The sequence below is a fragment of the Macrobrachium rosenbergii genome, chromosome 13 (assembly GCF_040412425.1).
Source record: "Macrobrachium rosenbergii isolate ZJJX-2024 chromosome 13, ASM4041242v1, whole genome shotgun sequence".
Taxonomy (NCBI): Eukaryota; Metazoa; Arthropoda; class Malacostraca; order Decapoda; family Palaemonidae; genus Macrobrachium; species Macrobrachium rosenbergii.
In genome coordinates, this window is record NC_089753.1 from 7,930,039 (window position 1) to 7,943,386 (window position 13,348).

At 35.3% G+C, this 13,348-nt stretch overlaps 1 protein-coding gene across 10 annotated transcripts in view; it reads left to right on the forward strand.

Annotated features, from left to right (window-relative positions):
• The window catches only part of CYLD (ubiquitin carboxyl-terminal hydrolase CYLD), a 187,976-nt gene that overhangs the window by 130,515 nt on the left and 44,113 nt on the right, over positions 1 to 13,348 (forward strand). For 9 of the 10 annotated variants that reach the window (XM_067114158.1, XM_067114153.1, XM_067114157.1 and 6 more), the window contains one exon: positions 11,950 to 12,018. In XM_067114158.1, coding sequence (XP_066970259.1) covers positions 11,950 to 12,018 — 69 coding nt within the window. Of the gene's footprint in view, positions 1 to 1,838; positions 1,934 to 11,949; positions 12,019 to 13,348 lie in introns of those variants that run through there. The other variant, XR_010854997.1, reaches the window with a different exon arrangement.

The window sequence follows — 13,348 nt, forward strand, 5'->3', positions numbered from 1 at the left end:
GCCATAAGTTTGGTAATCTTGTTTGAAAGCCAAGCCTAGTACAATACTGTATACTGAAAATTAAATTTGTTGGGTAAGCAAAGACTATCATGGAAACCTTGTTTGTGTAAAACGCCCTGTCTGGCAGTCCCCAGTTAACGGCAGGTGTTCTGTTCCTGGCTGAACACCGCTAACCAAAAATTGCTGATAACAGTACTAATAACCTGCTTAATGGCGCCGTTAACCAGATATTGGTGCCTCTAACCGGAGATCAGCACCGCTAACCAGAGATTGGTGTCGAAAATCCAGTTAATGGCATCGCTAGACAAGCGCCGTAAAACCAGATCACCATTAACCGGTGCCGCCAGTAAGCCGGGACTGCCTGTATTTCCATCTTTAGTACATATGGCATTTCTCGATGACAACTGTCCAAAGCAAATTCATTTTAAGAACACTAGTACATATGGCATTTCTCGATGACAACTGTCCAGAGCAAATTCATTTTAAGAACACTGCTAAAAAGTAGCTGATCATTTTCTGTTTTATTGGAATTAATAATTTTTCATTTCCTCCCATAACATCAAGGAAGCTTTACTTGTATGCCTGTGTGTCTGTTTACATCTACATGTGACAGTTCATCAATGTTGATGTTATCATCTCTGCATAGTGTGCACATTCGTGTATGTTTCTTAGCATAGTATCATGTTTGCCTTTTTCTTTTTAGCTTTGCTTAATTTACTGTAAAGTATTTCATTACAAGTTTAGTTGACTCTAAGCATGATTATCACACATATCATAATAGTACACAAGAGACTAATTACCCATACCCTACACACACAATTGCATTTATCTTTTGGGTTGTAAAAATAAAAAATGAGGAAATACAGTAAAAATATTAATGAGAATACTAGCATAAAATATAAATTTAAAAAATCATAAGCCTAACAAGAAGCAAAGCAAGCTTTAGCAAGTTCACCAACACCAGCGAATGAGTGTGTGCAAACATACATACCCTATGCACGTGATTGCGTTTATCTTTTGTGGTGTAAAAATCAAAAACAAAATACATTTAAACTATAAATGAGGAATACATGTTCACAATCCCTTATCCGAAACCCTCGGGGCAAGCTGTGTTTCGGTTTTTGGATTTTTTGGATTTCAGAACTGAAGGTTGCTCCTAAATACACAAGCATATTTCATTTCCAACAATAAAACTAAAAAATACACAGCATCAAAAAGAATCATAATTTGTGTATATAAATCACATATCATCTGATCTCATTATCATGTGATCCTTAAAATTTTGTCCCAAAACATGATTTCATTATACCGTATACAGTATATCACATATAGTGAGAGATGCATTTTCATGTGGATACGCTTAATGTGCAGGTCTCTTTTTTAGTAGATTATACTAGGCTAGGCTTCCTATGCCTGTCTCATTTTCAGTAGATTTCACCAATAAGGCTTATATAAGTTAGCTTTTAACTAATTAATAGGCCTAGGAGCAAAAGTTCAGTAGGTTAAGTGTGAACCATCATACATTCAACCAGGGGCGCTTTAGCTTGTTATCTACACGTCACCTCCGAGGCAGTGTTGCCGAAATGTAAAAATGTGGCTTCCAGTATGGAAGTTTTCATTCACAACATGATTGAGTGAAGAAGTGAAGTCTTCATTTTACGGTCTGCCACATCAAGTGTGGAAAAAATTTCCAAACTCTTTTTAGGGGTTTATTGTGGTCAAATATTTTCGTATTTGATTTATTTACTTATTTTCTCAGTTATTTGCATATTTATATTTATGTTCATATAATAAAGACTGAATAAAGAACTAACAAAGAATGGTTGTTTACACGCCAGTGCATGAAGCAGTAGAAGTTGATCGACCGATGTCTTGATTGATACATAGAATGCAGAAAATAACAGTGACAGCATTAGGTGTCCATCTAATTAAGGTAATTCAAATCTGTTTAGAATTGTTTTAATAAATGTAAAAATTGGTTGTGATTAACTTGATAAGAAAAGTTCTTTGAAAAGTGATACTGTACAGTAATACACGATTCGAGTTTAGTGAATTCACAGACACTCGAACTTTTCATTGGAACCTAATTAATTGTCATACGTGATCATTTCACAGACATGCGACATTTGCGAATCCTTGAGAAACCTTGCAAAAGTTTTTGTTTACATTTTTATGTAATTTATAAGTTTTCAAGCTTTATGTGTAAATTAAATAACATTAAATAATGAAAATAATATTTCTCTCTCTCTCTCTCTCTCTCTCTCTCTCTCTCTCTCTCTCTCTCTCTCTCTCTCTCTCTCTCTTACGGAGATGAGAGAATTTTTATGGTTACATGTATATGTTTATTTGTTTTGTATGATAAATAAATGATTTACCTAATAATAAGTACTAATTTTCAAATATTAATAATAATAATAATAATAACAATAATATAGCTGTAATTACAAAATTTATACCTTTCTATAGTAAATTGTGTGATATTTTAAACAAACAAATATCATTTCCCGAATTTGTGAAACCTTTGAAGAGAGGGGCCAGGGCAAAGCTGTCAAAAGTTTCAGTTGTTGCCCACAGCATGTCAAAGGATTTCTGTGTACTCTCTCTCTCTCTCTTTTCTTTTTCCTTCATAAATCATGAATTTCCATGTTTTGATATCTAACGTAAGAATGACCTCTCTCTCTCTCTCTCTCTCTCTCTCTCTCTCTCTCTCTCTCTCTCTCTCTCTCTCTCTCTCTCTCTCTCTCTCTCATGTTATTCTCTTTGTCTCCGTAATACAGTAAACCCCCTGTTGCGTTCTCACAATTCGCAGATTTCTCTGGAACATATATACGCATTATTTGCAGAAAATTCACCATTCACAGTTTTTCACTGAGAAATATTCACTAATTACTGTATTTTCATATAATTTTCATGACTAAATGCACATTTTTTATGAAACTATGAAAATACTCAGGTACCCAGGTAGTGATCGAGTTACGATAATTCGCCTTATGACAATTCGATTTTGCGATGGGTAAGCAATTAATACGACAATATTTATAAAATGTTTTAAAATTTTGCCGGGCACAGGCAGCAGCATACAGTCAGGCAGTGAGAGAGACCAAATTACAATACACCAACTTCTTTTCCTCCATCTCTTTATCCCATCTTCTAGTTTAAAAAGTAAAAGAGAATGATAAAAGTGTTGTTAGTAAAGTTATACTCTTGCGTAAATGCGTACAGCCATAAACAACTGAACGAGAAACTTGTTTTGCTTATAACTGAATCGGATAACAACAGCTGTTTTGCTTGTATTTCGACCATCGTACAGTAGTAAACAATTTATGTTACAAATGACGTTAAGTAGAATAGGACTGATATATTTTTGCATTACAGGCAGTCCCTGGTTATCGGCAGACTCGGTTACTGGCGATCCAGTTTTATGGTGCTTGTCTAGCGACGACGATAACCAGATTTTTGTCGCTGATAACCGGTTATCGGCGCTGATCGCCTCTTATCAGCAGCGCTGATCACCAGTTATCGGCGCCGCTAACCAGGGATCAGTGCTATTATCGCCGATTTTCGGTTAGCGGCGATTTTCGGTTGTCGTCACCCCGTTGGGAACAGAACCCCGCCAATAACCAGGGACTGCCTGTAAACCCTTATTTGGTATGGATAAAAGATCAGGAAGGAAATATACTGCTAAATTTAAGCTGCAAGTTGTAGCTGAAGTTGAGAAAACAGTGTTCAAGCTGATAATGACTATAAATTATCATGCATTGTAAACATGGATGAAACTCGACCACAAATAAAATGGGAGAGACAGTATTTTAATCAAAACTATTGGGCATGAAAGAACAGTAGATAGTTTAAATTGATCTAATTTTACCTGTACCGTCTACGAAGTGCAAATGCACTAGTGTGGCAAATATGTTCTACAACATAGAGACATAATAACTAAGAGTTGTATTAGTCCAAGTAAAAAAAACTTTGTTCATGAAAAAACATTTCAGAATAGATAGAAAGAGACGTAGAATAAAGTTCTTAAAAACAAAGTTGAGAAGACTTCTAAAAATAGATCGGTCAGAAGGAGGGAGAGAGAAATTCTCTTCCAACTCTCTATTTTTATGTCATCCATTTATTTCTCTTTGTAAGGGTAATGTGTTAAGCTGACTTTTAAATGAAATTACAGTAACTTTAATTTCACTTAAAAGTTAGCTTAATACTATGGGAGCATGATTAGTGTCTGATTAGGATCACATTCAGGAATAAGCATTTATTAGCATGTTTAGAGACCGTGCCAAATTTACACAAAAATTCGCCTTGCGTGAGGGGTTCTGGAACCTATCTCGCGTAAGTTTAGGGTGTGGCTGTAAATGCTTTTAATTTTTAGATCTGTATAATAGTCTCATTATCAATGAATGTTGTTGCATGTCAAGTGACCCATGTAATGATAAACATGTAGGTTTTCCAGTTAACACATGTTTATGCAATTAATCTTTAGACAGTAAAGGACAGTATATAATTCTTTTTATGTACAGTGCGTCACCGACATACTGCAATACTGATTTATAGCAGATTCGATCTTGTGGTGCTCTTTTAGCGCCGTTAACAGTGTTTTACAGCACCATAATTGATGTTGCATCAAGTTATGGGGCCGTAAGTGCCAATGATGTTGCTAACAGCAAGAATAGGCACTAAGTTAATGCTGAAGTTACGGCGCCGTAATTTGATGCAACTTCAGTTTACGGGACGACATGTTTAGTACTAGCCCCTTGGGGATTAAAGTATTATATACACCCATTTCTGTATTGCGTGGTCAATAAATTATATTAATACAGTAAACAAAATCTTTGATCCCTGAGGGGCTAGTACTAAACACTGTGTCCCATTGAGCTTCTGCCATGTTAAGCACTAGCACCTTGGAGGTGACGTGTAGATAAGTCAAAGTAGCACCAACCGGGCGTACCAAATTTGTGACTTGTGTAAGAATTCATTACTATTTCCTACAATTAACAACCACTTGTTACTGTATTCAAGACACTGGAATAAACAACAATAGGTATTGACATGAGCAACAGGATCAACAAACAGCCATTTGCCAATGTTAGCTACTTTAAGTAACACTTTTACCAAGGGTTACGTTACAGTTGTCTTGTTAAAAACTTGCTTATTTTCAATGTAATTCCATAAACAAAAATCAAATACAGGCAGTCCCTGGTTATCGGCAGGGGTTCCATTCTGATGGCGTGACGACAAGTAAAATTGCGGATAACCGGAAATTGGTGATTTTCGGCACTTATCGGCACCAATAACCGGAGATCAGCGCCTCAGTTAGGTATGTATCGGCGCCGATAAGTGGAAATCGGCGCATATCAGTGCCAAAAATCAATGATTTTCTTCATTAGACGAGCCCCGAAAAACCGGATCACCGATAACCAGGGATTGTCTATACATTTGTATTCATCCATCATGCAATGGAGAAGGCATTAAAAAAGTATGCCACTAGCTTTAATTAGCAGGTACAGTATTATAGCTCTGGCTAAAGAAACAAACAATGAGCAGATTCCAAAATGATTCTGAGGCAAAAGCAATGTCTTAAACTGGCAAAGTCACACATTTATTTCATTTTATTTATTGCATTTAAAAATAAAGTAGATGCAATGTTCAGCTTTGATAATTTATAAAAGAAACGTATCTCTGAATTAAGTTTCATTTAGCAACTAAAGACAGTGATGATGTCTGTAAAATGCAATCATCTGATTATTTTGAGAATGTAAACAAAACCAGAATGCAAATGGCACATGATAACTCTACATGATCGCCCTGTTCATATTTTGTAATACAATGGACCCTCACCTATTTGCAGTTCTGGATTCACAGCTTCACCTATTCACAGACTTCTCTGTGGAACATATATACACATTATTCGCAAAAAATTCGCCTATTCGCAGTATTGGTATTCTTCATGGAGAAATATTCGTAAATTATATATTTTCTTGACTAAATGCACTTTTTGTGATAAAACTATTAAAATATTCAGGTATAAGCATTTTTAGAGGATTTTTTGGTGTTTTGAACTATCAAAATAGGCAGTTTTAAGTATGCGTGGATTTGAGCTATTCGTGGGGGATAGTGGTACGCATCCCCCGCAAATACCCGGGGTCGACTGTATGATAATATGACAGTAATACATGCAATATGATTAGATACAGTAAAACAACAGTTTTATTAAAATTATTATTATTCTCAATAAAACTATTATTCGACTTTTGCAACTGGTCTCTCTCTCTCTCTCTCTCTCTCTCTCTCTCTCTCTCTCTCTCTCTCTCTCTCTCTCTCTCTCTCTCTCTCTCTCTCTCTCCATTCCATTGACCATAATATTTATGATGATGCTCCATCCTCCACTAGAAAATTCTAGTTTTTAGAATTCTGGATGAAGGATTGTAAACCTGTACTGACATAAACAGCCAAATTGAGAAAAGGCTGGTTTGTTGATGTCATTTACATAACTATCAAGTAGTCAAGTTTTTAAAACTTGCCGATTCTCAATGGTGGCTTCCATACGTAAAAATAATGTACATTTTTATTCATCCTTCATGCAATGGAGATCTTAAGAAAGAAATCCTTAAGGACACATTCTGGCTACAATTTTCTCCAAGCAGAGTTCATTGTCCTGGAAATCACTCCCTGCCAAGCCTTATCTATAAGCTGTATGCAGTTGAAGATATTGAAGTGATCCTTCCAGAAGTCTCTTAGGGTCAGTTCAGTTTCTGAGGTCACTTCAGAGCACCTTTGAAATAGTGCTTTGGTGCACAGCTTCTTGAAGTTTAAGCTGCTGGTTCATGGGCTGGATGAGAGAAGTGGCATTACGGGGTAAGAACATCACTGTTATGATTCTCCATGAACTATTTCTTCACCATCAGGCCAAACACTTCATTGACCCATTTAATGAAATTTGCCTCGAGACCCATGCCGTTTTTGATCGCCTTCCACATCACAGGCAATTTATTCTTAATAACATTGTTTTTCTTGAAAACTTGGGGAGTTTCTGAGTGATACACCAGTAAAGGCTTCACTTTGAAATCCCCACTGGCATTTGCACAGAAAAAGAGAGTTAGCCTATTCTTCATAGGCTTGTGTCCTGACAGTGCCTTTTCCTCCTGTGTGACATAGTTCCTGTTTAGCATTTTCTTCCAAAAGAGGCCTGTCTCATCATAACTGAAGACTTGTGGGAGGAATCCTTCAGCCTCATACTCCTTGAAATCCTTAATTAATTCTTTGGTTGCATGTTCGTTGAAACTTGTAGCCTCCCCTTGCCTTATGACACTATGTATGCCCGTTCGCTTTTTGAATTTGTCGAACCAGCCTTTGCTGGCCTTAAATTCACTAACAGCAGCACTCGTTGTAGGCATTTTCTTAGCAAGATTGGCATACAATATCCTTGTTTTTTCATAAATTAGCACCTCTGAAGCACTGTCTCCTGTTAACTGTTTTCCGTTGCTCCAAACTAACAACTTCTCAACATCTTCGACTATTTGCGATATCTGTTTCATTAACGAAATTACCCCTTTCTTAACATCACCTTCCTTGATTTCCTTTTTCTTCACTAGGATGGAACTGATCATTGATATGGACTTTCCATACACCCTAGCGAGATCAGCCACATGTACGCCACTTTCATACTTTGCTACAGCTCCTTTCTTGAATTCAGTTCTGATCCTCGCCGTCTTTATCAAAGGACTGGCACTTGAAACTTTCTTTGGCCCCATGATGGCTTATTTAACAGTTGCACTCGATGAGAAAGCACAGAAACCAATGAATACATGGGGTGATGCAGATACGTAAACGCGTAAGGTTTTGCTCATTCAGTGAGAAACAAAAGCAGACTGGGTCACTAGAACGCATAGGGTGCTATGTTTGGGGGCTCGGTAGGGGTGCCTAGTCATGTGGTGGGCCACGGAAGGAGTGTTTCCAGCTGTACGATATCTGAGTGGATGTATGATACCCAAGACAAAATTTTGACAAAAAATCTGACGAAAACCAAATCGTATGAAAACAAGGGCATACGAAATCTAAGGTTCCACTTTATGTCAGTTACATAAATGTCAATAAAAATTTTGCACTAGAGAGAAGGGGAAGCGCACAGTACATGTTTATAATTTACTAACATTGAGACTAAAATGGGGTTGCAGTGACTGGGGGACATTTCAGTCGGTCATAATTGCCGAATTCCATTGCTGTATAATGGAGTAAACAGCAGTGTTTTAAATTCATGGTATGGAGGTGGTAGTCTAAGGCAATAGCACTTCTTTTAACCACAAATCAGAATTTCAGATTGTGTGCTTGCACAACGAAAAAAGAAGCATGGCACAATCGCCTAAAAAAATTCATTTAAGGAGCAGTTTATGTGTGTTTGCACAATGAAAAAAAGAAACATGGGACAATCACCTAAAAAAAATTTATTTAAGGAGCAGTTTTTGTACCTCTTATTAAGAAAGATTTCCTATTCTCAACTACACAGTGCAATTAGACAAGATTCAACCATAGATCTTAAATTTCAGAGCATATTCTTACACAATGAAACAAAATCAGATGATGCATATGTTAGGAACTATTTTGTAAGTTCGATTAACAATCGTTTGCAGACTATTGTGATTACCTATGCTGAAATACAGGTGCAGTACATATATGCATATGGTTACAATTTATTTAACCAAACTTTACAGAATTTCTTAGCATGTGGTTGCCAGGTGAACAAAGATTGACGCTTTCCATTTTAAGAAATTACTTTTTAAATGTAAATTTAATAATTTACAGCTGTGCCTACAATATACAATATAATTACATAATGTAAGGTAACATTATGCAATTATATTGTATATTGTAGGTACAACTTTTAACCCTTTAACGCCGAAGCCCTATTTACAAAAACATCTCCCGTATGCCGGCGGCGTTCGGTGAGTTAGCGCTGAAGCGGAAAAAAAGTTTTTTCAAAAATCACAGCACGCTTAGTTTTTAAGATTAAGAGTTCATTTTTGGCTCATTTTTTTGTCATTGCTTGAAGTTTAGTATGCAACCATCAGAAATGAAAAAAATATCATCATATATAAATATTGGAATATATGACAGGAAAAAAAAAACTTGTATATAATTGTATACAAATTGCGCTGTAAGCAAAACAGTTAAAGCTAATGACTTAATTTTTTTAGTTGTATTGTACACTAAATTGCAATGATTTTGGTATATAACAAATTTTAAAACGATCAAAGCAACACAGAGAAAATATTATCACAAAATGATGCATGAATTCGTAACGCGCGGACGTAAAATTTTTTTTTTTTTTTTTTTTTAAATTCACCATAAATCGAAATATTGTGCTAGAGACTTCCTGTTTGTTGAAAAAGGAAGCTAATTGATTGAATATTACTAGACTGTAAGTGTTTTAGCTTACAATTGCAGTTTTCGACCATTTCGGTTGAGTTAAAGTTGACTGAAAGTCGAATTTTTTCTATTTATCGTGATTTATATGAAAATATTTCAAAACTGATAAAAGCTACAACCATAAGTTATTTTTTGTTGTATTGTAAATGAAATTGCACACATTTTCATATATTAAACTTTATGTAATGACTAATATAAAACGGTGCAAATATTACGACAACGAGACGAAAGAATTTCTGAGATGTTGGCCGAGTTACAGCAGAGCGTAAGGAAAATGTTTTTTTAAAAAATTCACCATAAATCGAAATATTGTGCTAGAGACTTCCAATTTATTGCAAATTGAAGGTAAACGATTGAATATTACTAGAATGTAAGAGTTTTAGCGTACAATTGCGTTTTTTACCATTTCGTCGAGTTAAAGTTGACTGAAGGTTGAAATTTTGGCAGTTATCGTGATTTATATGAAAATATTTCAAAACTGATAAAAGTACAACCATGAGCTAATTTCTGTTGTATTCTACATGAAATTGCACACATTTTCATATATAAAAGTTTATGTAACGACTAATGTAAGCGATGCAAACATTACGACAACATGACGAAAGAATTTCTGAGATGTTGGCCGAGTTACTGCGCACAGGCGTGGGAAAAAATTTTTTTCAGAAATTCACCATAAATCGAAATATTGTGCTAGAGACTTCCAGTTTGTTGCAAAATGAGGGTACATGATTGAATATTACTAGAATGTAAGAGTTTTAGCTTATAATTGCATTTTTTTACCATTTCGGTTGAGTTAAAGTTGACCGAAGCTTGAAATTTTGGCAGTTATCGTGATTTATATGAAAATATTTCAAAACTGATAAAAGCTACAACCATGAGTCATTTTCTGTTGTATTCTACATGAAATTGCGCACATTTCCATATGTAAAACTTTATGTAACAACTAATATAAAACAGTGCAAACATTACGACAACGTGATGAAAAGAATTTCTGGCGCGGACGTAAGGAAAAAGTTTTTTCAAAAATTCACCATAAATCGAAATATTGTGCTAGAGACTTCCAATTGGTTGCAAAATGAAGGTAAATGATTGAATATTACTAGAATGTAAGAGTTTTAGCTTACAATTGCGTTTTTAACCATTTCGGTCGAGTCAAACTTGACCAAAGGTTGAAATTTTGGCAGTTATCGTGATTTATATGAAAATATTTCAAAACTGATAAAAGCTACAACCATGAGTTATTTTCTGTTGTATTGTACATGAAATTGCACACATTTTCATATATAAAACTTTATGTAACGGCTAATATAGAACAGTGCAAAAATTACGACAAAATGAACGAAAGAATTTCTGAAATTTTCGGCCGAGTTACAGCATGGCGTAAGAAAAAGTTTTTTCAAAAATTCACCATAAATCGAAATATTGTGCTAGAGACTTCCAATTTGTTGCAAAATGAAGGTACATGATTGAATATTACTAGAATGTAAGAGTTTTAGCTTACAATTGCGTTTTTCGACCATTTCGGTCGAGTCAAAGTTGACCAAAGGTTGAAATTTTTTGTAGTCGACGTTTGCTACGTCCACTCGGCATTCAACAGACAATTTTAGTCGACGTTTGCTACATCCAACAGGCGTTTAAGGGTTAATGCACAAAATAAAAACAACCACACACTTTACTTGCAAAACCATACACACAGAAGTACAAATATCACCACCTTTTTTTCTGGACTCATCAACTGATCCAGTAAGTAATGAAATCCAATAAGTTGAGGTCCGTTCAGTTAACATGTCAGTGAATATCCTATTAAACAAAAACTTGGCAATAGTTTAGCTACCGTTACCAATTCATTCATACAGAAGAGGAAATGTAGCACAGAAGAAACACACCCAGATCCCTATTTAACTTATCACATTAGACTCATATATTGCATTTTGATAGGCATTGCAAGCTCTAAGGGATAGACAAACACATGCTGAAAGATCAAGTCCTTGAGAGAAAGGTACAGCACAGGGCATGATGGCCAAGTACCCTTGAAGCAAATAACCAGATAACCCATGTTTACAGGTTTAGACAGGCAAGCATTGGTCACTTTTGTTTCAGCATTTGCTATGTTTGGCTTGCTTACTGGATGATTCTTATAAGTATAAAAAATTATTTGTATTTCTCTGCACTGAGGATTATCCCATAAGTAACAAAATCCAAGTATATGAAGTCTTCAAGTTAAGGTGCAATTGTAGATTGTTAGTTTTACTTCACCACTAATTCTGGTGTTATAAATCACATGGAAGTGTACCCCTTATTTTTGCCTCATGATAAATGTAAAGACCTTATCTACTGCCTTTAAATTTAGAATTGTTCCTTTCTTCTCATATTCTTGGTTGGTTAGCCTCATTAGTTCTTTTTATTTCTCTTACTGTTGCATAAGTTTTATTTTCAACACTCAGGAATGTTCTTTTGGAAAGACTTTTAGTGCAAGGTATGCGCAAAAGAAAATGGCCTACTGTACTTCTATGTTATTTATTTCAGGTTCACAGCCACAAAAAGAGAGGCAGCCATGCTTCTACACGCAAACTTAAAGTACCTCCAGACTTCCAGGTAATTAACTTTTACAATCTAAAAATTTTCCTTGTCAATTCTGGACATAATCTTTGATGATATGTTACTGGATATTGTTGAAAATCCCATCTTTAATTAATTTGGAACTCCCATATAAAACCTGAATAACTTAGAGCATGTGACACTGCTTGATGGAAATAATGAAAAATTCACACAATATGCAATAATCCAAGAGCAGAACAATTTGAATGACAATAAAATTTGTTGTGGTGTGTTGACCATTTTTGTTTTGGGTGAAGTGTAGTTACCAAGGTAAATGTTTTGTGAAGTGTCATATTTACTCCAGTGTGTCCATTCTACCTCTGTTATTTTTCTTCTTTCCTAGCTTTTGACTGAAGAAATACCAGTAAATGATGAAGATAACTGAATGACACATAGCTGTAAAGCTACTTTAAGTAGAAAAAACAAACCTTGTCTTTCCAAAGCATTAATGTATTTAGTATGCCTTATGTAAATTTGGTTAGGCTGTTAATAGGAATTAGACTTGTTCCTACACAAATACAAACCTGCATAATTAACTTGCGAATGTGAGCTGGGACGGTTGTTTAAACTTTACTGACAAGGTAGTTAACTGTTGACAGGTGAGGGGATGCCCTGCCCACCTGCTGGTCTGCACTCCACTTTGCTTCCAGCCACTGTCGTTAAGAGACATCTACACTGACTTTCTGCCTGACTCTTGCTATTTACTTTGCTCTTTTTCTCAATAAAACTTTGTTGAGTATTTTCCTTGTTTGTTGGTGTGTGTTTTTTTGTGTATATCATCTGTATGCAAACCCATGAATTAGATAAACCATCCACTTCCCAACTGAAAAGTCCATGCTCAGAGTGCCAATAGTGGCTTTCCGAACAGTGGATGAAGTTTGTTAGAAAGATGAAAAAGGAAAAGATCTCCATGGTGTTATCAGCCTGTGTTACTCCACTGGTGACACCAAAGAATTCAGACATGGGCATGATTATGATTACTAATCAAAAAAATCATAATTCATGGCTCTGATTGCATAATCATAATCAAATCATAATAAAGAAATGAGATAACTTGTGTAATCATAATCAAGTCATAATTAAAAATTTACTCTGCAGCAATAATCATAATCAAATCATAATCATATTTTTCTTAACAATAGTCAATTACTAAAATGTGATTATTTTGATTATTTCTCTGTAATTTCCATGAAGCACTTCGCTTTCAAATCCAAGTACTGTATGTTTTGAAAGCTTAGTACCATCTCATGTTTTTACTTGCTGTCTCCCATGATATATCAGTCAGATGCACACAAAGCCTATACATGTTTCAGCAGACTTGAAATGC